The sequence below is a fragment of the Serinus canaria genome, chromosome 6 (genome assembly GCF_022539315.1).
Source record: "Serinus canaria isolate serCan28SL12 chromosome 6, serCan2020, whole genome shotgun sequence".
NCBI lineage: Eukaryota > Metazoa > Chordata > Aves > Passeriformes > Fringillidae > Serinus > Serinus canaria.
The window spans coordinates 17,066,234-17,091,075 of record NC_066320.1 but is presented as its reverse complement, the minus strand read 5'-3'; the positions used below and the strand labels follow the sequence as shown (position 1 = coordinate 17,091,075).

The 24,842-nt window shown below is 45.5% G+C and overlaps 2 protein-coding genes across 2 annotated transcripts in view; both read left to right on the top strand.

Annotated features, from left to right (window-relative positions):
• Positions 1-4,228: 4,228 nt before the first annotated feature.
• On the top strand, positions 4,229-5,011 carry LOC127059777 (translation initiation factor IF-2-like). Its single transcript, XM_050976445.1, has one exon. It carries the CDS (start codon positions 4,229-4,231, stop codon positions 5,009-5,011), a length of 783 nt encoding a protein of 260 aa, XP_050832402.1.
• A 3,387-nt stretch (positions 5,012-8,398) lies between these two features.
• Positions 8,399-24,842, top strand: part of ANTXRL (ANTXR like) — a 56,382-nt gene continuing 39,938 nt past the window's right edge. Inside the window, exons 1-5 of the mRNA XM_009087697.4 lie at positions 8,399-8,953; positions 20,409-20,480; positions 20,609-20,680; positions 22,766-22,847; positions 22,950-22,983. Of these exons, the coding sequence (XP_009085945.2) occupies positions 8,793-8,953; positions 20,409-20,480; positions 20,609-20,680; positions 22,766-22,847; positions 22,950-22,983 (421 nt within the window). The 5' untranslated portion in view covers positions 8,399-8,792. The remainder of the gene's footprint in view (positions 8,954-20,408; positions 20,481-20,608; positions 20,681-22,765; positions 22,848-22,949; positions 22,984-24,842) is intronic.

Genomic DNA, 24,842 nt, shown 5'->3' with positions numbered 1-24,842 from the left:
GGGAAGAAGTAGAAGGAAATACAACTAGGCCTCAAGGAGGAATTTGTTGACTGCAAAGATGAACAGAATCTGAAGAAATGGAATGAAATCGGGACTGAACTAGCCTGATGCATGGAAATGGTCTTCCCTTGGCATTCCAGGCTTCCCCAGCTTTCTTTCTTCACATTTCTCTGTACAGCAGCTGCACAACTCTAACCTGACAAGTACCTAAAAATAATGAGTAGAAACAGGGAAGCTCACTGCCTGGATTGCTCTGGAATGTTCAGGAGGCAGCTTGGGGTGTGGAATTTGGTGTCTAGTTTGAGCTTTTAGAAACTGGGCCCTTATGGAGGTTTCATTGTGAATTAGAGACCTTCGAGTTTATGGGGTGCTCATGACTTTGTATCATCCCAATACCTTCAGGGAGCAGTTCTCCAGTTCTTACTATTTTAAGGCTGTGTGGTCTTCAAATTGTCTTCCATCATCTGAAATCCCCAGTACATGCAATGTAAGTTGACAGCTTTTGATGAACCATCATTATATCTTGGCTGGATACCCAGCCTAGTGAATCATGAAACTGCCAAATCTTTTTATTATGAACAATCTCTCAAACTTCTGTGGGAATAATGAGCTAAAATCCCTGATTGGAAATGAACAAATACCTCAAGCTCCACATTTGCTTCCAACAAGTCTTGCAACACACAGGAACTGTTTGGAAGTGGAATCTAAAAGAAGAGCTTTCAGGTTTCTTCTTGTTTTCTCTGAGAACAGGGAAGTGGAAGTGGCCTCTCTCCTGATGCATGGTAGCTGCCACACAGACACGCAGACCTCCCTCTCCAAAGCAGATGAAGATTACATCATGTCTCCAAGACCACCACAAGGATGCAACTTCCAGTCTTTATCTGATGTCCAGGAACAAAATGTCTGGAATTGAGCATCACATGTGGTTTGAATCTCAAAACTGAGATTTGAACAAGTCCCAGAAGATGCACATACTCTCACCCCACTGGCTCTCAAATGGCAGCCCAGTACCAAACTTCCCTATGGATTTTGGGATTTCCACACTGAACCCCTATTTCTACTTCCACTCTCTTCCATGGCCAGAAATGTGGTAGGTAGGAAAGGAATGGGCTATCCCACACAGCTGGAAAGCCTGGTTAATACTCCCTTGTTGGGATGTGTGATGCAACAGTCTCTGCACAGTTCCACATGAAGCCTCCTTGGATTTAGCTGGAGGTTTTGAATCTGGCAGAACATGAACAACAGGGCCACTGAGGTCTCTGTTCCATCTCTTCCAGTGCTCGACTACAAGAAATGCAGTGCATTTGATATTTCAAACTGGATGAGCAACACTAATACCATGGTACATCCATTGGAAAGGATGAAGTACCTTTATTTTCTGCAATCCTGGTGGTTCAAACAGAATGGGTCTAGGAATTTGGCCTCATGATGCATAAAATGTCAATATTCCTTGCCAGTTGGGTTGGTCCCAAGGACAGAATGAATGCTTCTGTCTGGCACTGCGTTGGATCCAATGGACCTTGTTGGATGGTACTGGGCTGTACAAGTCACTCATAAATCAAACAATCACCTGTGCATAAAGAGGAGATGACTACAGCTCCATAGTCTACTGGCTTTCAAAGACTTTATTTTTGTGTGAAGGGCTGACTCTTCACTGGCTTACAGCTGTTGTGTTTACTGAAGCAGTGCATTTATCCACCACTTCTTGTGGTTTCAAGGCCTAAGACCTAAAAAACAGGGTTTCTGTAGGATAAAGGAAAAAACTGTGTTTCTGTAGGGTAAAGGAAGCATGTTTTAATTTTTCAGCCAGGACTGAGGATTATCAAGCTGTGAATGTTATGAATACATAATTTCAACTGCTTATAGAGCTGTACATGCCATACACTGTATGGATACGTTTCAGTTCAGAGCTCACAGTATCTCATATCCAGGCCTTAATTGTGCTAGTGGTCACCTCAGAGACTTGGTCTGGTTTTGCACCTGCTGCTCTGGCACTGTTCACCATTCAGCAATTGACATAATGCTCCGAAACATCACAGAAGTTTGAGTTTTACAGGGCCATCCAAAAAGAACAGAAAGCAAATGCTATTCCATGAGAGGGGGAACAAAGAAGGCAACCATCCATCTGTCACACAGTCTAGGAAAGTTACTTGTCACACAGATGTGTGTGCCTGATTCCATCAAAATCCTTGGTTCACATAAACAGCAGCCCTGACCACAGTAATCTGTGCTAACACATTTGTTCTCACAAAGATCTGTACATTGGCTCCTTCACCCAGGCATCCATGCAGACAAAACCACCATTCCCTGTATGCAGCCACAGAAAATGGAGAAACAACAGCCAACCAAACAACATGATCCAAACACAAACAGCATGAATCAAACACAAACAGGCTGAACCAAACAAAAACAGACTGAACCAAAATGTGTAACTTGTGAAAACAGCCATAAATATTTGCCATTCCTCTTCATACAATTCACATTGATGTCTCTTTTTTCAGAAATTCTTTAAAGTTACATTATCTGGTTGAATTTAAAGATATATTAAGATACGATCCTATTTAAGAGTCCTGCTATTGATTTTGGCAGCTTTAAAAAAAAAAGTAATATGTGTTCAAATGTTTCTTTCTGACAGAAAAGCAGATACATGTGGTGTGTAAGCACATACATAAAGATGGAAACACATATACACACATACATGTGTTCATAGCTGAACATACAGCCATAGATACACCTGTTTATTTTTTGTGATTTTGCATGTTCATTATTTGTATTTAAAAATATATATTTTTAAACAAAGATCAGTTACTTCCACATGGCTGATGCTGAAGATTTCTTCAACAGTACTAAGTGGCACTAACTTACATTAATCTTACATTTGTGCTAAACTTACTACATGATGTCAACTCCAATAAGAGCGAGTGACAGAGCTGAAGGACACTATGCAAGGTGAAATTGCAGAAGGCAACATAAATAAGTTATTTTTTGCTACAATGAAACCTTTTAATTGGAAATGATTTAGTAAATTAAAATAGTCTTACCTAAAATAGTTTGTTTTCCAACAAAATATTTTGTTCTTGGACCTGGTGTTTTTCAATAGCAATTGCAGGTAACATAAGACTGTGCTGCAGGAAAATTATATTAACAGAATCACAGCATTACAGACATGGAAATATCCATCTGTAAATACTAGGATTTAGCCAACTATTTTTTTTTTTTGCAAAATCTTTGGTACACGCTGCAATTCTTACACATAATTTATTTTTGTACTTTCTCATCTGGTTATATTACATTCAGCTTACAAGATCTAAATATTTTGACTTTACATTAGTATTTCTATGGCTACAAAAATATTTTCTCTATAAAATGATATCTCTGGAGAGTTCCATAAGGCAGCTTTGCTTTGAAATACTGGAAAATGGTTAAAGACAAAAAAAGAATTTCATTCTCAAATAATAGCTTATGCTTTGGTGTAGTTTTACATTAAAAAACATAAATATAATCACTGTCCTGCCAAAATAAATTACTCTATTCCTCCCTCTAGTACCAGTTGTACTTAATACATAGCAACAAAAGCTGTCAAGTGCTACATTTTGCATTTTTACAAGCCAAAAAAAGGGAAAAGTCCTGATACATAATTTATTATTAAATTCTGAATTTCATGCATGACTGCAACTGCTTTTTTTTGAAAGCAACTGTAGTAAAAATACAAAACTAATAAAAAATCTGATCTTCCATCAAGTTTCTATTGACATTTCTTTCAACTAGTTGCTGTCAGTTCTCAGAAAGTCATTAAAATGCTTCCAACATTTTCAGTGGACTGAATTCTTACAGAAACCTTTTAATGTGAAGATTTTTAAATTTAAAGATCAATGTGACATTTTAAAGTGACAGCAACAGCACCTCCTAACTCAAGTAAGAAAATTCTACTACATGGATATCCACAATAAAAGGAATACACACAAACAGAGAACCACAATGTGAGCTATTCCAAACAAAGTTCATCCATTTCATAAAAGCAGTTAGACCCTAGGTAAGTACCTAGAACAGCCACGATGCTCTGATCACCTGTCGAAGCTGGAAGGATGAGGAGCGCTGTAACCAATAAAAAGAGCAACTGATGCTCGGGAGTTCGCGGCGAGAGAAGAGAGCCGGGAGGGAGGAAAAGGGAAAAGGGCGACTGCCGGCGGGGCTGCCGAGGGGGACCCGCCTCCCCCTCCGCCTCGGCATGGCCCCGGCAGCCGCGGGCAGCCCCCGCCGCTCGGGGCACTCTGCCCGGGCCCCTCGCAGCCGCTCCGGAGCGGGCGGCGGCACGGCCAGCACTAGGCACCAGTCACCTCCGTGCCCTCACCTGCTCCCCGGACACTCCCAGCCCCGGGGCAGCCCTGCCCCTGTCCCTGTGCCTGTCCCCGGGCAGGTCCGGCCGTGCGGCAGCGCCGGGGCGGCTCGGGGAGCGCAGCCCGGCCGGGCGGGACGGACGGTGCTGCTCCGCCTCGCCGCGCTCTGCAGGGGCAGCGGCCGCGCCGAGACCCCCGCCCGGCCCCCCTGCCCCGGCCCCGCTCACCTGGGGGTCCCGCTGCAGGCTCCCCGCGGACGGGGGATCTGCGGCGCCGGGGGTCCCGCCGCGCCCCGTCCCTCTCCCAGGATCCCGCTAGGGACAAGTGCCCGCGGAGCCCTCACCTCAGCTCACCTCAGCTCACCCCACCGCAGGGGCCGCCCGGCCCCCCAAGAGCCGCGCCGCAGCCCCCCGCGCCGCGCCGCCCCAGCACGCCGGCACCCTCCTCCCCCGCCGCGGCTCCCCGCCCAGAGCAGACCCCGGGAAACGCCTACCGCAGCTCCTGCCCCCGACCCCCGCCGCCAGCCAGGCGCCCCCCTCCCCCGGGAGCCGCTGCCACCCCGCCCGCGGGGGCCCGCAGCCCTCGCCGAGCAGAAGCCATCCCGCAGCGGCTGCGGACAGCGGCGCGGGGGAGCCACAAGGTGGACGGGATTCCCCCTTGTAACGGTACCATGAACCGAGGGGTTTCTTTGTAAGTGTGTGTGGGGGAAACCACACACACGCACTCCGAAATAAACCAAACAAAACCATCTCCAAAGCCGCCTTTCCACTTGTCCTTTAGATCATCTGACAACGCTTTTGAATAGCAGGCTCTTCTAGGAGCTGCAGGTATTGACAAGAGCCGCTTAAAATAAAAACAACTGCTTCATAGAAAATACTTCCAGGATAAAAATTGGGACTTTGAGGTAGGAAACGATTTGTGGCACAGCTGGTATGTAAAATAAAACCATCAAACGTCTTGTCATAATCAAATATACCCTAAATCTGGACTAGCGACATTGCTTTTGAAAGATGTCGTTCCATATAAATGCCTTTAACGCCTGGTAGAAAATTTTTATGAACATGTTGACAAATGAAATAACCCGGGTTATTTGATTAGTGTCCATGTAATCTGAATATGGGCTTGCATCAGGAAAAGAAACGTCAAGCCTTTAATGCTTTTGAAAGGATGGATTTTCGCAGCAATTGAAGAGTAATCTTGTACCAATAATGAGAGTGAACCACTCTCGCTGTGTTCTGTGATACAGGGATTATAGAGGATGAACTCATGAGTTCCTGTTCTCTTTTAAAATTCGGCTCGGGCCGAAGGCACAGCATTGTTGAGGGCAGGGGTTTGGTAGCTGCCCAGCCGCCCAGGAAGCTCTGCATCCTACCGCCCGCCCAGGAACGGGTGTGGTGGTGGCATCTCCTAATACTGCTTGGGAAACATCGCCCGATTTGGGGTGCAGGTGTCAGGAAACTGGGATGGACAATTCCCACTGCACTTCATATCACAAGAGTTTATAATTTTTGCAGCCTTTATGTAAATAGCGACAGCAGGTGTAAGAAGGCGTGGTCATCTACCTTACGGGAGCTTGAAGCACTGAGAAACGGTGCGCTGAGGTAACCTGAGCCCCAAGGGGGGTGAGATGCGCACCTTAGGGCCGGCTCTCCTGGTGCTTGGTGTGATTTTCCTTCGAGCAAGATCCGATCAAATGGGTCACCGGCCCGGCCCGCCCTGTCCTTCCTGCCCGCTCCCTCTTGACCGCACACAAACCTCGCTCGGGCTCGGGGCCGGACGGGCCTGCCCGGGGTGTGACAGCCACAGGAGGGGCTCAGGCCGATCAGAAAAGCTGTTTTTTGTTTGAAACAGAAGGTTCTGGCTCTGCAGAGGCGGCCCGCAAGCTCCCGCCTCGCCCGGCCCTCCTCGCAGGGGATGGAGGAGCAGGGAAGGGGCGCTAGCAAAGATGCAGCCTCACATTCCCCAGGGTGCTTCTGCCCAGCACTGACCGAGGCAGAATTCGGCCGTGTCCTTGCTTTTGCATACGCCCACCTAGCATTAAAGCGTACCCCCTGACCGGGCCCTTGGGAGGAGGCAGATGAGCGGGCCATCTCTCTTTGCAGAATCAGAGCATATGTCAGAGCCTAGAGAAGGGCAGTGCACATTACCGAAAGACAGTGATTTTTTTTCTCTGCAGTGCCTTACTTTGCTTTGGAGACTCCCTTGAAGTCTGCCGCGTAATTTTACCATACGATCTGATATTCTCGAGGCACCAAGGGAATCTGACGCTATGAGCATTTTTATTTCGCTTTGAACGGCTGCAGTGTGTGCGGGGAAGGACGGCTGCCTCGGGCAGGGGGTGTCGAGGGCTCCCGGGGACCACGCGGGCTGCGGACACTAGTGGGCACCGGCGAGGCCGAAGGCCGGCGGCGCGGGAGTAAGCGGGGGATTCCTGCTGCTCAGCAGCCGTTTGCTCATTTTTTGTGAATGTCGCCAGGGAGGATGTGGGATTTTTCTATTTCTCCATGATCTAAGTAATCGCCGGGTCTCAACTGGCCAGTGCTCAAAAAACCTTTCAAGTGGTGAGCTCAAGCAGTGCATTCAGCTTTTAGCTGTGCATAGTTAAACCGGCAAAGCAGCTGAAAGCCGGTGGACCCTCTAATCTTTCCTTGATAAGTCCCCGACCGCCGCCGCGGTTGGCTGTGTCTGAACTCGGTCCAGCACAGAAACACGCAACTGAAATCGAGATGCCTTCAGATGCTGAAATCTGAAGGGATTTCAGACTCGCGGGTGGCATCCCACACCACACAAAGCACGCCGAGGCTGCTTTGCTGGAGGGGCGCGGGCTCCCATGGGCAAGGGGCTTTGCGCCGAGGAGCAGGCACGCCGCGCCCACGCGTGTTCTCGTCGGGCGCAGACGGAAACGGCCGGCCGGCTGCGTGGGGCATCCCACCGCTCCCCCGGAGAGCTGCACACTCAGGGAGGAGCGGGCAGAAACAACGCACACGACCCACACCCGCAGCCCCGCCCGAGTGGGCCGTGCCCCCCACGTGTACCACCTTTGTCGGGGACAGGAGGTGACACTTTTTGCTGCTGGCGCGTAGAAGCGGCTCCCCGCCGGAGCGTGATGGCACAGCTTCCCGGCGAAGCGCTGGGTGTTCGGGGAGCTGCGCTCGGTGGGACAGCGCGCCAGCACCCCACAGGGGATGGACTCCCTCCTCCCTGGCTCGCGATGGGAGCCTCGCCCCGAGAGAGAAATGTCTAGCCCCAACTCTGTCACGCAAAGTGACTCTGCTCGCATCCCTCCCCGTGGCTCTTTTCATTAGTTAGGGGCTGCAAAGAGTGTGGGGGAGGGGCAAGCGGCTGGAAGCCACTAATTATTCAAACTTTGGCGACAGCATCCAGATGAGCTGGGCAATCTCTTTAGGGCAGCGCTTTGTAACCTGTGTGTATCAGGCGGGGAGTGATTATGCCACTGTGCAAAGCCTCCTTTAAGAGATTTCATTTCATCATTACTCATCGCCTGCAGGATGTGTTCAGACTCCAGTTTGAGTAAACCAAGATTTCCACGAAGAGAAACAAGTTGCTGTGGCACGAGAGGGCCGTGAAAACCTGCCCCTACCCTCGCCCCCAAGCAATAATCTTTTTAATTGCATCAGCTGCAAACAGATTTTTCTTAAGTGCCTTCTCGCGCTGTATCCCCCACCTCCGCTTTGTCACGGGTTTTTGCCACGACGCTCATCTCCTACAGCAACTTCTTTCTGCCTTGGGCTCTGCTACCCCTCAGCTCTGACCTCCTCTGGGCTCCAGCCGCTCCCGAGCCTGCTGGAGAGAGGCTTAGCAGGACGCGCAGCGATGCTCCGGAATGTAGCTGGGCTGCCCCGGCCCCCGGCCGGCTTCCGTGCCCGCCGGCGGCGGAGCGCCCAGCCCGCTGCCCGCTGTCCTGCCCCGAGGGCAGTCCGAGAGGGAAGGAGGCAGAACGCCCGCCCTGTGCCCCGACCGCGGCGGGCAGTGGTCCCTAGCCTCGGTCCCTCGCTAGCTGCAGCCTTTGCCATATCGGTATCCCGGAACAGGAAAGTCCCAGTTCATCTTGCCCCCATAAGATCCTGTCTCCCTCCTCCCGCTCCCCTCCCTCTGCCCCTTCCTGCCTTTGGCCCGTGCGAGAGGAGCCTCTCTCCCCTTGCGGGACGGGGCTGGAGCGCTGGGGGCAGCCGGGCACGGAAGGGGGACTGGGCTCTGGGGACCATCCGCCTGGGCTCAGCCCCCTGCCCGGAGCCAGCGGTCCGGCGCCCCTCGGGCAGGGCTCCCCTGAGCTCTCAGGGGTGAGCTGAGATCCTGAAGTTAGTGATTTCTCCTTTTTTTGTTTTATTTTGATTTTTTTTTCTGTGCTCTCGGTTCTTCCGAAGCGCCAGTAAGATTTGCAGAGAGAGAGAGAGAGAGACCGGGGGAGGAGAAAGAATTAAGGAAAGGGAAAAGATGGCGAGTTGCTGGAGCAGTGTGGAGAAAGCGGCATTTTTGTGCTGCTTTTTGCTGGCAATGGGGAGCCTAATCTTCTGCGCCCGGCCGGAGGAGGAGGAAGAGCAAGAAGAGCAGCGCTCCTGTCACGGTGCCTTTGATCTCTACTTCGTCCTGGATAAGTAAGTGACAGTCGCATTTAAAAACGTTTATTCACCCTTCAGTGACTCCTTGCAGCAGCAGGGATGTTGTTTCTTTCCCGTCTTCCCGGACGACTTCTCCTGATGCCAGACATGACGTGTGGGGCTCGTCCCTTATTTTTGTTCCCCAGAACTTGCATATTTCCCAAGTGGAGCATTTAGGGGAGTAGTGTCCTTTATGCTGAGTTAGTTGTGCATGCAAACTTGGTAAATTGGGTTGCTTTCAGGTTGTAGCCTGTGGGGTGTGGGCTGTGAGTGTTGGATTTGAGGGGGTGTTATTCAGTGCCCACATCGTGGAGTTCCTGGAGTTTTGTGTCATGACTTGGGCTGTGTGCAGAGATGTCACTTATGGGACTCATCAGTACTAGGACCATGCAGACCTACCTAAAGTTAAGACCAGACTGCTTGTCTGTGTTTTTACAAGTTTACTTATAAGAACAAGGTTTTATAAAATTTATTTTTGCTCAGCTTCTTCAGAGTTGTCTAAACTTGTGTTTGAGTTACATCTATTAAAATAGGACTTCTCTTTAATATTATGTCAGCTATATTCAGGTGGGGGGGGGTATGTTTAAGCTCATGTGTGTAAGCATGTTTTAGCAAGCACTAACAAAGCAAGTGGTAAACTGGTGCACCCACTGGTGTTTTTCAGAAGGTACAAATTTCTCTTTCTTCTGGTGTACTGCTCTGGCTTGACAGAGGATTAAAGCCAAGGAGTAAATTGTTAGTGTCCCACAGTGTGATGACTGTGTTATCTAACACATCCTGGGTTACCTATGTGACAAGGTATTATGAAAGGTGGAAGACTTTGTGATTCTTGCCCTCAAGCCAGGTATAAAGTCTGCATTGTTCTATTTCCCACTTGGGAGAACAGATCAATCCATCAGGCCCTCGGTACAGCCTGCAAGAGGCAAAAAGTCACTGTCACTCAAGATGTATATTTCTGTATTCAAGAAGGAAAAAAAATATCATTAAATTGAGATTCTGTTTTCAGAGGAAAAGAAGCTGAAGATCAAAAGCATTCTGTCCTTCTAAAAGATACACTAATACACCATGTGGTCATTGTTTTGTTTTTCCTCTTGCTTAGAACTTGTTCCTGAAGTAACCTCTGTGTCTAGAAAGGGCTCTGTGGGGGGCTAGTGTTAGTTCTCAAGTTCATTCCTGCCAGGCTTCCTAGAAGTGACTGGCACTGTTGTTATGCCCAGTTCCTACACTGAAATCTCTGTAAAAATGAATGTTGGTGATAGCAGTATGGCTCCTTTGTCTTCTATAGTACGATTTCTTTGTTACAATGACATTGAGTACCCCCAGCAATCTCCACATGCTACTTTTCATCTATATTTCAGAAAATATATACATATTCATCAGTAGTTTCAGAAAGCCCTTTTTTGGCTGTGCTGTTGCCATTCATATTGTATTCAAGGAGATAAAAGCAGAGAAGAGAGCAATTTGCTCAGAGATACTGATCTTCAAACAGGAGGAAGCTGATCATCTGAACAAGTTCCTCTCTAGTACTCTGGACCTGAAATAATGTATTTTCTTTTTGCAAGCCACAGGTCTTTCATTTTGTTTCAGGTGCTGTCCATTCACTACAGTGGTCCACTGGAAACTGGACCTTATCATGGTTGAAGTAAAATGTCATGCATTTGGGTTCCAGTGGGAAAAGTCTCTTCAGCTTCAATTGCAAACTGAGCCTTATGAGTATTGAGAGTTACACCAAATAACTCTCCTTTGGTAAAAGCTGTGTTAAGAGCCTCTGAGTGGTTTTAGAATCTATCCCTGCTCCCACCAAGTCTGTAACAATGGGGTGGCAGAGCTGCTTTTGGTCTCAATGAGATTGCATTACAATCCATATGGGTAATATTAGAGTGCCAGATATTGGGAGCCGTAGGTCCTGTGCTGGCTGAGGCTGTATTTATCCCAGCTGTATTCTGTGACATCTGGCACAACACAAGGAGCTTTATGGAAGAAGGGAGGACTGATTTAGTGGATACACCCTGGGTCTTGGGACAGCTCATCAGGAAGGAACTCCAGGTAGTGTTGAGAATTCATTAATGTCCTCAGACAGTCAGGATATTTCGGGTGGGGAGAAGGCAGGAAGCCAGTCAGAAGCATCTGGTAAATCTGTAAATACAGTGAACAAATTTTTTTTTTTTTTTTTTTTTAAGAATTGGATACATACTGACATATATCTGTGAGGAATTCTATCTGTAATTTCTAGTGGAAGAAACCCCAGAAAAACCCAGCCATACACACCACAAAGTACATCCCTATGGCTTGAGGATTGCCTCTCTTTGTTGGTGCCCTGCCAGTCTGGAGTTGGATGCATTTAGTTTTAGTTAGCTGTCTAACACTGGGATTGAAGTATTGGTTGTGTGAAAATACCAGGCTTTAATCCTGTGACCCTGTAGTGAGCTGAATGACCGCTCCTGTCTCTAAAATCAGCCTGGCTGAACCAAAATGACTTTAAGTCTGCTTTGCTTTGCTTCCCAATAGAAAGATCTGTAGGAGGAAATCTGGAAGAAGTAAACAAACATTTCTCCTTATGCAGTGTGTTACTGCAATGACTTTATTGGGGCATGATTTTTCCTTTCCATTCTGCCAGGCAAAGTCTGTGAGGATTTAATCCTGCAGGCAACAACCATCAGATGGAAAAGATCATCTTCTGGTGAAGTTATTGGTATAATAATATATGTGCTGCCAATTAGAAAAAAAGAAACTTGCTGTTTTCTTCCAGTTTTTCTCTCCCTGAGTTTGACTGCAGTCCTTCATGTTAACTCCATAGGATAAGCAAGATCAGGGCAGTGCCACTAAACCTTAGATGCCCCAAAAAGCTGGCATAATGAAAGGGAAAAGCGGCCTGTGTGGGAGGGAGACCAGCCATCATCCTCCTTAGGATTGGCTGACCGTGCCAGAGCTGCATTAGGACTTCCTTGTCTCTGGGGATGCTTAAATGAGGAAATCTCTGGAAGCTGGGAGAGCAGGACATTTGCTGGCTGCAGAGGCGGCTGCCTAGAGTCTGCAATCTTGCTCTGTCTGAATCTGGTGCTTTATGAGTTGTGCAGGCCTGAGCTTGTTTGGAGGCATAGTGGAAGACTTTAAAATATCATAATGAAGCAGCAACAATTCTTTTGTGTGCAACTAAATGCACTCTGCATGAGGTAAGGCAGTATACATTGTAGTTGGCACACCCACCTCTCCCCTGGCATGCAGTAAGATCAAGTCACTTGTGATAGCAAAATTCTCCGTTTTACCTTTAAATAATGAAAAAGCTTTTAAGCCAGACATAATGGATTGTTGAGTAGTTCTCACTTGCTTTAGTTGCTTCATTTGCTTAGGTTGTCCCAGTGCACCAAGAACTTGTTTCTGTCTCATCCCAAAATGTGGAGGACAGGTCCCGTTAGGGATTTGGTTGCTTGACCATCAAGTCTTGTAGTGACATACTTGTGCTTGAGAATGTAAATAACTCCCTTTCATCCTGCCTTGCTGTTAACATCCAGCTGTTGTTTGTAATCATATTGAATTGCACTTGATGAGAAGAAAGGATGACTGACCTCTAGTGTTTCCTAATTATAACAATGCCTGGTAGCATCATTATGATTGTTTATTAATGCAACAAATAGAAACCCCTTTAAAGTTAGGAGCTACACTTAGCATAAATATCTGCTGCTGGCAATGCTTGACAAGACAAGTCTGAACTGCTGAGCTGTCTGTGCTGTAATTTACCAAATATGAAACAACTTCTTGGTTATTTTTGACTGTGAGATAGACAGAAGTGTTTTCTTATTTTTTCCTATTTGGGATGTTTGCTAAAAGATGTTTGTTATTTGGTTGTTTGGATTTTGAGGAAAAATGAGCTTTACAGACTTGGGAAAATGCTTCCTTTTTCTACAGCACAGATCATGCCAGCAGTAATGTATTGGTTAAGTCTTGGCTGGCTTTCTTGGATTGTAACTGTTATGTCGGGGAGTTTGGCTTAACTACATTTTCCTCAGTGCTCCTTTTCCCCCCGAACTTCTGCATAGTCCCTCTTTCTCCGCTTGGGCCCACAACAATATTGCCTTTCACATCAATTTCATTTTGCCTCCTGTTTTCCCAAGAGCATGCAAGTCACCAGCAGCTTTGGTAGAAACATCAGTAAAATGTGCTCAGTCTCTCATTTGTATTCCATTTTGCAGCTGCCTCTCTTTCAACTTGGTAAGCCTTGCTCCAGACGTCGATGTCACTGTTAGGGAAGAACACAACCTCTGATTAGGTGGGAATTTGCTACCCTGTCCAATATCCTTCCTGATTTTGTTTTTTAGGTCTGTGTACCCCTTCTCAGCTTGCCATTGAAAAGGCAGTGGGTGTGGGAAGTGTCAGGAGGGAAACAGGTTGATCCTTCCTGATTTGCCAAAAGCTTTCAGAACAAAAGCATTTCAAGAGCTGCTATTTAAGGTCACCTTCTATAATTTTGAGATAACAAGAGGGAGTTGCTGATCTCCACGTATGCTGGGGTTTTTTCACAATATGCTGCATTTAATGCAAACAAATAGCATTTGATAAACACATTATTGCCCCCCCCCCCGCCCCCCAATTTCCTTGCCAATGATTTGGATGAATTTAGCACTCAGGAATTGCAAATACTAGCAAGAACAAATATTTTTTTGCCTTAGGGTCTCATTGCCGCCCTGTGCTTCTTTTCCTGCCTGATGTAGTTCCATCTGAAGATCATTAGGGTGGAGCTGGCCCTGTGGGAGCTCCTGCAGCTTCTCTCTCCATGCTTGCTGAGCCCACTGCCATTCTGGGTGCTGGTATTGCACAGTGTGTGGGGGGGGACGAATGGCTACACAACATTGTTGTGGCTGTAAAATCAGACTGCTGGCAAAAAATGAACACATGTTCTATTACCAACCTTAAATATAGCTGAAAAGTTGGTACTGAGTGACTTTTAAACCACTGCTGAACTCTGTTTCATCTAGGTAAGAATATCTACCTACTGCAGTCAGACTTCAGTTCATTGTAAGATGTAGAACCTGATGCAGGTCAGCTGAGTTGCTGTCTGAGCAAAAGTACCAGCCTTGTTCCTTTGATAGCATTGATTTCTGTGTGTGTATTTAAAAGTGATTATCTGTCTTCTTCCTCTTCTGTCTGACTTCCCTCCCTTATAACTTGACCACATCATCTACGTGTCACCTCTCATAATCTCCAGCTGCTTCTGAGCAATAATTTTTTATTGTTCTCAAAATGTAATCTGCTGGTAAATTGCCTGGCATCTGTCTTTGTTGTGGTTTTATTGCAGCAATGCTATGGTTTGCTTACAACCAGGTATAATTGCTTGGAATGTTCCAAGGCAAATTTTTTATTCTATTTCAGACATACCTATGTTATTTGAACCAGAGTTTATTTGTTTGTACTTTGTCTGATATTTTTCTGCCAGCTCTGACTTCTGTCAGGAAAAGAGAAATATTCAGGAAAACCAATTCTCCTTCTTTTAGTCCAAGAAAAAAATTCTTCATGAAACACAAGGCGAAGCAAAGGGTAATGATTATTTGACATAAAACATGTACAGTTAACGGGAAGAAAAAGCCATGGCAGCTTGTCATTTGCAGTCTATTTATGCATGTAACTAAATCTGATTTATTTGGGGCTTGAGCCAAGGAAGTAAACCGTAAGATTCCCACTGACCCAGGATTTTTATTTGTGTTCAGTGATTGAGAATTTCATTACTTTTGTCTGGGCTTGCAGGCCAAATTCAATATAAACTGTGAATTTGTATGAGGTGTAGTAGAACTGAATCTTCTAATCTCGAATGTAGAAAGGAATTGACTCCTGTGAGCTATTAACAGCTCAAGAGTTGTACATCCCTGGTCCTGTCTATCCTTTACACCTTTTTAAGTGTAAAGGGATGGGATTGTGTGCCCTGTGCTTTGCTCCCTGTGCTGTGCTGAAGAGTACCAGGATGCTCAGAGTGGGTCTTCTTGCCCTGATGCTGCTCAGAGCATCCCTGGAGCTTTTCTGGATCTGAAGTGGTTGAATGCAGTGTGAGCATGGCTTCTGAATTTCATTTTGTGCCCTGTTGTTGGTGAGGAACTTAGCAAGAGCTGTAGTATGGCACCAGGTGGATAGGATTTGTGAATGAGATGGATGACTGTAGGATCAAAGGGCACTGTTTTGTTTGAGACGTGATTTCATAGAAATCTGTCCTATTTCTGCAGACTTCATCCATAGGACAAAAACTAGCTATGAAATTAATGGGTTTGATCATGAAATTTTTGGGTTCAAGTAGTTTGGGTCCTGTACTCAGATGCTGGCCTAGGATTAATACCCATTTTGCAGCCACTTCCTGCATCTTCCCCTCCCCATTCCAGCCCTTGTCTTGTCCATTATTGTTACAAGTACTCTGAAGCAAGGACTGTCTCAGAATGGCTGTCTCTGCCCGTGTTTCTAATTGCCTCTGGAGCAGATGATGGAAACAAGTCCTTCCTTGCCTGGATGAATCACCCAGTCAAGGTCCCTTCCCTGCATGGAAGATGCATTGTTTGGGAGAGGAGGATTCTTGTCACTTTGAATGCTCTGGTGGCTCAGAAGGGAGCAGAGGGGTGGATGAACGCTCGGGCATGCGTGTCTGAAACCACAACAAACTCAGTGCCCCAGGGTTTGCTTTTATTGCAGAGCCATTATTAGCCATGTGCAAGAATTCCGTTGTACAATGTGGCTGTGACCACAAAGAGCCCTCCAAATAACAACAGTGTCACATTTGTGAGCAATGGACCATGTACAGGGCCACCATTACATCAAGGGGGAAGAGACTTATAGGGACCTACAAACTTAGGAGGTCTTGTTTGACACCATATTCAGACTAAACCCAGCATCAGTAATAATGTTTCTTTTACTTGCTCCAGGCTGTCTGGAATTGCTGCCTTCAGCTAATCTGTAATGGAGGCAAATGGGCATGGGGTGTGTGTGTGTGGAGCAGGACAAGGGGCAGCTCTGTGCTTTCAAGGGGTTCCACTCTGTCAGTCTCAGCAGGGATGAAAGGCTCTGGGTCCTGCTGCCTTCTCTGTGTGCATATGGTAATAAAAGTATTTGCCCTTTGGGTAGTGTTGGGGTTTTAACTTTCACTGCAAAGCCAGGTGACTGCTGTATATTGCACGGGGTGGATCCATATGGGCTCCTGAGAGTGAATTCAGCAGTGGCTGTGGAACACACGTGCTCCAGGACAGACACAACTGGCCCTCCTGCTGTTTGCCTGCTGAGAGTGGCACCCCCTGTGCCAGGGTTGGGCTGCTTCACTTCTCCAGGCTCCAGCTTCCACTGCTGCTGGGAGTCTGTTAGGAAAGAAGACAAAGTTTCCAACCTATCTTGGCTCTTTGTCTTCACAAACACCAGTGAAATACTTCAGATTGGGTAGGCACAACTGTAACGTGCTCAGGGTTTTTATGCTGACACAGAGCTCTGCTAAACCAGAAGGAATCACTCCAAAGTTGGCAGGAGTGGAATCAAGCCCTGGAATCACATCACTTCCTTCCACCCCCAGAAATACTCACTGACCTCCTCTTTTCCCTCCCATCCAGCAGTAGCAATGTAAAACTAAGGAAAACAGCAGCAGCAGCTGCTCCTGAGCCCAGTCCTGATGTGGCCCGGAGGACATTTTTTCCTGTGTTGTGGTTTGCTGACTTTTCTCTTTGTCTTGTGTGTAGTGGGAACAGAGCTCATGGAGCAGGGAGCATGCTCAAGGCAAATGGCTTCTGTGGGGTTTTTTCTTAACTTCACTTGGGCTGAATTCTGGTCCCAGTTGCATAGGGATAAACCTGGGGAAATTTTGCTACTTCTCTGGTCCCACTCCAGGTTTACCCCAGTGAAAGCAGAAGCAGAAACAGGCTCTGAGATGCTTTCTGGAACATTCCAGCTGCCCACAGCAGCTGTTTGTTGCTGTGTACTTTCCTTCACCATGAGAATTATATCACCTCTGAGAGCTAAAGCCTCACCATCCTGCTTTGACTGTGAAAGGTGCACAAAGAGCTGGTCAGCCATGGGTCACTGTCCACAGAGCTCCTGTGCTGCCCCACTGCTTTGCAGAGAGCTTTAGGCTGGCTGGGCTTCCTCAGCAGGGAAAGTGCAGGCAGGGAGGGCAGTGCCTAGCAGGGTGGTGGCAGCCTTTGGCTGATGTGAGGGGCTGAACCAGGTAGCTGATGGCTGAAAGTAGGAAATCTCAGTGTGAGCCTGCAAGATGCATCTGGCTGCAACAGAGTGCAGACAGCCACAGCACTGTCGTGGTGGATCAACTGGTACAGACCTCCACAACAGGATGCCTAAGATTCCCTGCCTGTGTCACTTCCCCATCCATGGCTTGTCCCAGATGCTGATGAGTGAGTGTCACACCCCAGTGCTTTTTGTGCACTGTGCTCATCTTTGACAGGCTTAATTTCTTTTCCTGGTCTGGTCCAGCCACAAAAGGCAACACGTTGGTTTATGCTGATAATAACAGTGATTCTGCAGTGTGGAAGATAAGGTTCCAAAGGCAGTGGAATGGCTCAGGATTTTCAATAGTGTGGGACAGTTCTGTTTGTCAGTGGTGCAACTCATATTTGATGGCATTTGACAACTTAGTATGTAATTTAGCAAAAACAAATTATTATTGTAATTTTTTGTTTAGTCTGCCTTTAAATCTGCCCTTGCTGGTAGTATGAGGTCAGGCCTCTGGGGCAACAGACAAAACTTTTAGTCCAGACCCACGGAGCCTCCAAAGCATATATGTGCATGTGTATATGTATATATAGATATATATATGTGTGTGTATATGTATGTATATATATGTGTGTGTGTGTATATATATTTCTATATATATGTGTATATATATATATATATATATGTATGTATATATATATATATATATACATATATACATGTGTGGTGTGTGTGTATATATATATATACACACACACACACACACACACACATATATACACGTGCACACATGAAATGACAAAAGTCCTTTACAAATAGCTTTACAAACAAGGATATTTAGAGGGATGTTTGGGTAAGAGGGAGGGGAAATCAGGTTCTTCTCTAAGCCAGGCCACTCCCACTCGTGGTCACAAGGCTTTGACATGATTGGCATTGATGGCATTTGGGTACCTCTTGCAGTGGGAGGTGACACCTTGCTTGGAGGAGTGTGGAAAAATGATTAAACGCTGACTACTTCACTGGAACTCCCTCTATGGGATTGTGAAACGAACATTTTCTTGCTAGTATTTTTGCCTGGCCTTGAATTTTCCCTGTTGATAGATTGGACACTTCTGACACTTTCCAGCCAGTAAGTAACAAGTGGGCACAGAATTCCTCTTAGGGGTGAAGGGCACCCACTGCTGTGCTGAAGTAACTCTGCTCTGCAGGGCTGTATGTCTGAGATGTAGAGCTGAGCACTCTGAGAGCCCAGTATGCTTCCTGTGAGGACTAATCCAGGACACAGACCTCCCTAGTTTTTCAGGGATGGGCACCTACTGATATATTACAGTCAATTCTCTTGCTGGATGCACCCTTTCCAAGGGAAAAAAAAGAGAAGGGAGAAAAAAAGAAGGAATTCTGACAGTCCTACGAAGGTACTGGAAACATTGGTTTTTTTGCAGTTTGAAAGAAAATTTTCTGCTACTTTTTTTTTGGATTGCATCAGTGCCTCTGCAGCTGGCAGTAGAAATTTGATAGATCATGTAAAATAGGTCAGTCTTTTCTAAGTAAGAAACTATGGTTATTCTGTGAGGGGAATTGACTACATTGAAAAGTTCAGGAGTTGAATTGAAATCAGATGGCAAGCTGAGAATGAAATTGAAAGTGTCAGCTTCGGGGGAGGGAAAGAATTTTAAAGAAGTTTGGGAGCTGTAGATGCATCTTGGAGAGGTTCAAGGAATCTTTGGCTTTGTCATGTTTAGATATTTAGTGTGGGACTTTAATAAAAACCCTGGAGAGCTATAGGTGTTGAGAGGGTTAATTTGGTAATAGTGCCAGCACCTTTCATTGGTGTTGTTCACAAATGATAAACCTGTTGTTGTGCAGCCCATAAAAACTGGGGACTGCAGAGGATCCAGAGCTGTGATTTGAGAAGTCCCCAGTGTTTTGTTGCCCTCCCTTGCTGCCTGGAAATTTCTTCATTCTTTGATAACCAGTTTGTTCTGCGAATGAATCACCAGTTCTCCAGAAGAGCAGCATGAAAGCCCAGGGTTACACAAGCCAATTTATTCTGGCTTATGCACTTCAGGAGGCTCCCTTGGTCCTGTCCCTTTGTCCATCCCTTCTCCACTCCACCAGCAGGGCTGCAGGGCAGGCAGTGCCATCCTGCACTGCACACGTGGGCTTCTGTGCCTGACATACAAGGGCAGGAGGAACTGGCATAAGATCACTTGGAAAGCCCATAGTAGAACTGGGAATTGTAAAATGTAATTTTTTTCTCATGTTTACACAGAAAAATGCCTAACAGCAGTTAGGGAAATCCTGCTGCTTTTTAGTACAGATTTTCAAAACTTTTTTTTTAGTTCTGCATCCAAAGGCCTGTGATTTTGTGTGTGTGCCATTGTTTCATTTATCTTTCTTTTTATCTGCCTGAGACACCTGAGAGATGAGTTCAGCAAGCAAGAAAAGCAAGTGGGTCATTCTTTCATAAACAGGGAAGGCTTTAAGAACCATTGACTTTCACGCTTTGTAGCCCCTTTAATGTCTTGAAAGTGTATGGTATAGATCAACATGGTAGAAATTGATAATTTACTGTAGGGTTGCTGTGTGCAAGGCTCTGTTTGAGGTCTCAGTCCCATCAGACTGTGGGGGTCCCTGCTTAGACTTGGCAGAAAAAAGCCAGGGAGTGCCAGTAATGTAGTTTTATGTAATGGAAGTGGCAGCATGGATGTGTAAGTCTTCTGCATGTAACTAAGTTGTCCAAGTTTTCACAAGAAATCCATTATGGAGCCAGGGCTTGACTGCCCAGAGCATTGCTCCAGCAAATTAGGCAAGAGTGCTGCTTTCTCTTTTGAAACACACAGAAATTCATGGAAAAAATTCTCCCATGCATTCTGGGAGAATAGAAGATTGGTCAAGACTTTCTGTGTGGTGCAAGGGCAGAGCTGTGCTCTAGGAAAGCAAACAATCTGATAGCAGATAATGAAGTAAAAAAAAAATCTATTAAACTAAAAGAAAATATTTATATTTTATGCTGTAAAAGGAACAAAAGCAAATGGAAGGATTACTGAGTTTGTTTCAAAATTTTATGGTAAACCATTTCAGACCTCTTACTGCTTGTCTTGGAGTCAGTGGGTTTTGTCATCATGGTTCTTATTACAGCTTTCAACAGAACTCTGTGTAATTTGTGTCCCTAACCACCTCTGAAGTAGGCCAGGCTTAAAATTCAAAGTGGAACAAGGAATTTCACTGCAAATAAAGCTTCATGTAATCAGTTATGTTTTGTATGCAGATCTGGAAGTGTCAAAAATCATTGGACTGAGATTTACTCCTTTGTGGAAAGCCTAGCGGAGAAATTCATAAGGTAAAGTTTTTAAAATGATACTTTAATTTCCTGTGGATGATTTATTTCTTTGTTTAGTGCTTATTAGCAAGTGAATTTCTGCTGGGGTAACGAGTGTGACGTGGATCTGGCCTGTTCCTCTCTTTCAGTCCAATGCTGCGGATGTCCTTCATTGTTTTCTCTTCACGGGGCACTACCATCATGAAACTGACAGAGAACAGGCAAGTTCCTCCCACGGCACTCCAGGAACACCCTCTAGCCCTCCTCTCACACAGCACCCACTGTGGCCCCACACCCAGAGTTCGGGGGTCTCTCTTGGTCCTTGTGTGGCACCTGAAATCCTCTCCTCCATTCCCAGCTGGAGGAAGGTTTAGAAGCCTTGGGGTGTCCCATTTCAATTTTCTTTTCAGCTTTGCAAGAGGAAGGCAGCCCTGGGCTTTTTGTTCTTTGCTGTGGTATTTCAGGGAGAAATTGCATTCCCAGTTGAGGATCCAGGTACATCCTTGCTATCCCCAGCTACCCAAAAAAGGACAGCTTTTGTGGAAGAGATTTCAGACCCTGAATTGGTGAGCAAAGGAGTGTAGGAGAGATCCCCAGTGCCCTTGGAAGGGAATCAAAGCCCTGACCTTTACACCAGGTTGTCCCCAGTGCTGGAGCAGGACCTCACCAGGCTGTGGCACCCCTCTCCTGGCCTGCCTGCAAGCAGCACCCATGCCAGAGGTGGTTTGCAAAGCCAAGTGACACTCTTTGTAAAAAAAGGTGGAGCAAAATTCTGGTTGCCAGATTCACAATCAAATTTTCTTTCTTTAAAAAATAAGTGAATAAAAACCCCCAAACCACCACTGAAAACAGCCCCAACACAAAAAATCTCCACCCCCAAAAGGTTAATTTTTACTTTGTTTTCTCTACATATACAAATCCCTGTCACCTTTGTGTTTCTAAGTATTTTATTTCATTTTGGCTTAAAGCCTTCACTTTTGCTGCTGCTGGCTGTATGAGAGTGCCTCAATAGTGCAGGGCACCCAATAAATAATGGGAACTCTGGAGCAGGAAGACCAACTGCTCCCTCAACTTTGTACTCCAGGGACTCATCCTAAGCCAGATACCCTGCAGGGCTCTTGCATTTTTGCTGGCTTCCCTGAGTTTTGTTTCAGGTCTCCATCATGTATCCTGGTGGCATAGCTCAAACTTGCTTACTTTTCTCTGGGTGAATTTGCTCTTTGCAAGGTAGAAAGTTCAATATGTTGAACGTGGTATTAGAGTGTTCTCTGTCCTAAAATCCTGTTCTCTGTATGGATCACAGCGTGCCTTTTCAGCTAATTTTGTACTTCTAAAGGGGAAAAATGTCCTTTTTGCACTAAGGACATCCCCAGTCCAAGTTCCTGATTTTCACCTTCATCCCATATAGCCTTCTGTATTCTCTATAATTGTGGTTGTGCCACCTAAAATACCTTAGAAAGGTTCTCACAATTCTCTTAAAGGCTGCCCCATGGCATCTGGAGCTGGTGTTTGAACTGCCTATATCTTATCTGCTGAATATTTGTGCCTTGTGTTTCAGTAATATAAAGAAAACCCTTGTCAAGGATCAGGGTCTTTTGGTGGTCAGTGATCAATTAGATCATTAACATCCCTGACCAATCTGTTTGGTTAATAGTTATTTGGGGAGTAAGAAGCCATGCAACAGGGGTCATGACATGCAAGTGCTTCTGTTTCCAGGAGTAATCTATGCTCCAGGAAGGTTGATGAGTCCCTGGTCTAGGATAGGAAATTCTCCTCATTCCCATCCTGTTCTCTTATCTTTTGGCCTCTGTCTTTAAAATGGAAAAATCCTAATCCAGACTGTCCTGATGATTGATTCAATACAGAGTTTTAATTTGTCCCAATTTTGTGACAGGGTCATAAGCTTTTCAACTCTGTTTTGTCCTGCAGTTTTTTAAAGTTTAATATCTGGCATTGACTTTAATTCAATCTATTCCTGGCTGAGAATACATGAGAATGAGGGAGCAGGGACAGAATTCCATCTTTAAAATATGTTATGCTAATGCTGTACCCTGTGTCTGGTTTTGTGCCCCCATGGGTGTTTGGGTGATAAATTGTGGACTTTAAAAAAATCTTGGTTCAGCCAGAGTTCCAGCTGATGTGTATGCACTCTATGCAATTGACTGACTGGCTGCATAATCTAGCTGTGGTACATGAATATCTCAACAAAAAAAAAAAAAACCAACCAAACAAAAAAAACTTCTAATAAAATGTTCTCCTGGGATTTTTGTTTGTTTATTTGTATTTGTTTTTTTTTCAATCCAAAGGGAAGCCATAAGACGAGGTCTGGACATTCTTAAGGAAGAATTGCCTGGAGGAGACACGTTCATGCATGAAGGATTTAAAAGGGTACACATCATAGCACCTACTTTCTTTCTTTTACACCTAGAAACTTTGCTTACTCCCTGCTGGTATTCTCATGAGCTAACCATGTTCTACACTTCATTGCAGGCAAATGAGCAGATTTACCATGAGACCTATGGAGGTATGTGCTGGGCAGTGTTGATGTTAATGTCTGCATTGAGGAGACAGGATTGTGGTTCTGTTTGTGACCTGCAGTAAACCCACTGACAGCAGTACTGGAGAAGGGGGGGTGTTATGCAACACCACATTCCATTTTGACTGCAGCCCTACTCCTAAACGCCTGATTCATGGTTTATTGAGATCACAGAGGACCAGGGTGATCCCAGATCTGACCACTGCAGAATGCACACCAAACCATAGCAGCCAGAGCTGCCCCTCTTGCACCCAGCAAACAGGAATTCACACATTTTCCTGGTCCTTTCTACTGATGCACTCAGCCCTCTCTGCTTTGTGGTCCCACATCCTTGTTTTCATTAGTGCAGGTGTGAATGAGAGTTTTGCATCACTGTGAATGGTTTGAGTTCAGATTTTGAGTTGCTAAAATGTGCCTTTTCACTAAGTTTTGAGAGGAAAGTGTGTTTGTGGTTTTTACTTGTGCCAAAAGAAGACCTAGTTAGTTAACAGGACTTGCTTTGTTCATACCCTGGTGTGAGGCTGTTCTCATTTGTGGGCTCATGGTCTCTTAGGAAGATGAAGGAAATGGTCAGTGCCTTTTTATTAAAATAGGCTGTGAGTGTAGGAGCAGCAGCTCTGCACAGTATTGCAGCATTTCTGCCAGTAAAATCAGGAGCCCTGAAGTGTCCAACTGAAAACAATTCTACTTGATAGCATATAGCTAAGAACTAATCAAGTATTCTGTAAATTGAATTAGGAAGGAAAAAGAGTAGATGAGATCTGGATTTGGAAGCTAAACTACCTGGGAAGAAACAAGCATTGAAAAGAAAACAAAATAAGATCTCCAGTTTTTTTCAGGGATTTGTGCCCACAATCTATCAAGGACTGTGGGCACAAAAAAAAAAAAAAAAAAAAAAAAAAAAAAAAAAAAGAAAGGAATCCAAGCTATTTTTCCCTCAAGTTGCAGGTCATTTTTTTAAGATTTATGTCTGTGTCTGACATGGCATGGGAAGGACTGTGTGGCATAAGAAACTTGTCAGAACTAATCAGTCTGTAATTTCAGACTGTATGGAGGAAGACACTTGAAATTGTAACAGATTATTTTGAAAAGATAACAAATACTTGCCTGAAAGTAACATGTATGTGTATTTGTTACTTTGCTTAAAAACTGTGGACTCAGAATGGTTGGTTGAACCATAGTTTGAATGTTAATTTGGTTTAATTGTGTTAACAGGTTGCATTTTTCTAGGAAGCATTGTATTCTATACTACATTACATAAATATATCTCTGCAGTCTGTGCAACCTTTTCGCTTAAGTTTAGATGGGATATGAAATGTTGTATCACAATACATGATTTTTTCCCTAATGAACATCATCTTAAGGTTTCCACATGCTCAGAATTCCTGTGAATTTCACTGGAAGTTCTTGTTGCTGGAGAACTGTAGGACTAACCTCCCTGTAGAAGCCCATTTCATGCCATGAAATTCAGTGGGTTTGCTCTTTCAGAGCCTGCTGGAGGGAAGGGCAGGAAAGATGCTTTTGCAGAAGTACCACCATCTGTGGACAATGTTTATGTAGAGACAAGTTTGTCAAGAGAAGAGGGGAACCTCTCCTTCCCTGCGAACCCAGTTATCAGCATGTCTGTAACCTTGGGAGCTGCTCTGTTTTATCCAGAGCAGAGCAGCTGGTGTGTGGACCTTGCTAGAGCAGTCCCCCTCTGCAGGGATGCTGTGGTGTGAAGGTGCTCAGGTTTTGGCTCATTGCAAGCCTTGCATCTGGCCTTCAGCTGGTGCCTCACCAAGTCCATACAGACCAGGCCGGGAGTCTGGCTTAGGGGTTTGTATTTATTTGTCAGTAGAAAGGAT

Bases quoted from the DNA above. Each gene is read 5' to 3' on its own strand.
- LOC127059777 (XM_050976445.1), top strand. From the start codon at position 4,229: ATGGCCCCGGCAGCCGCGGGCAGCCCCCGCCGCTCGGGGCACTCTGCC.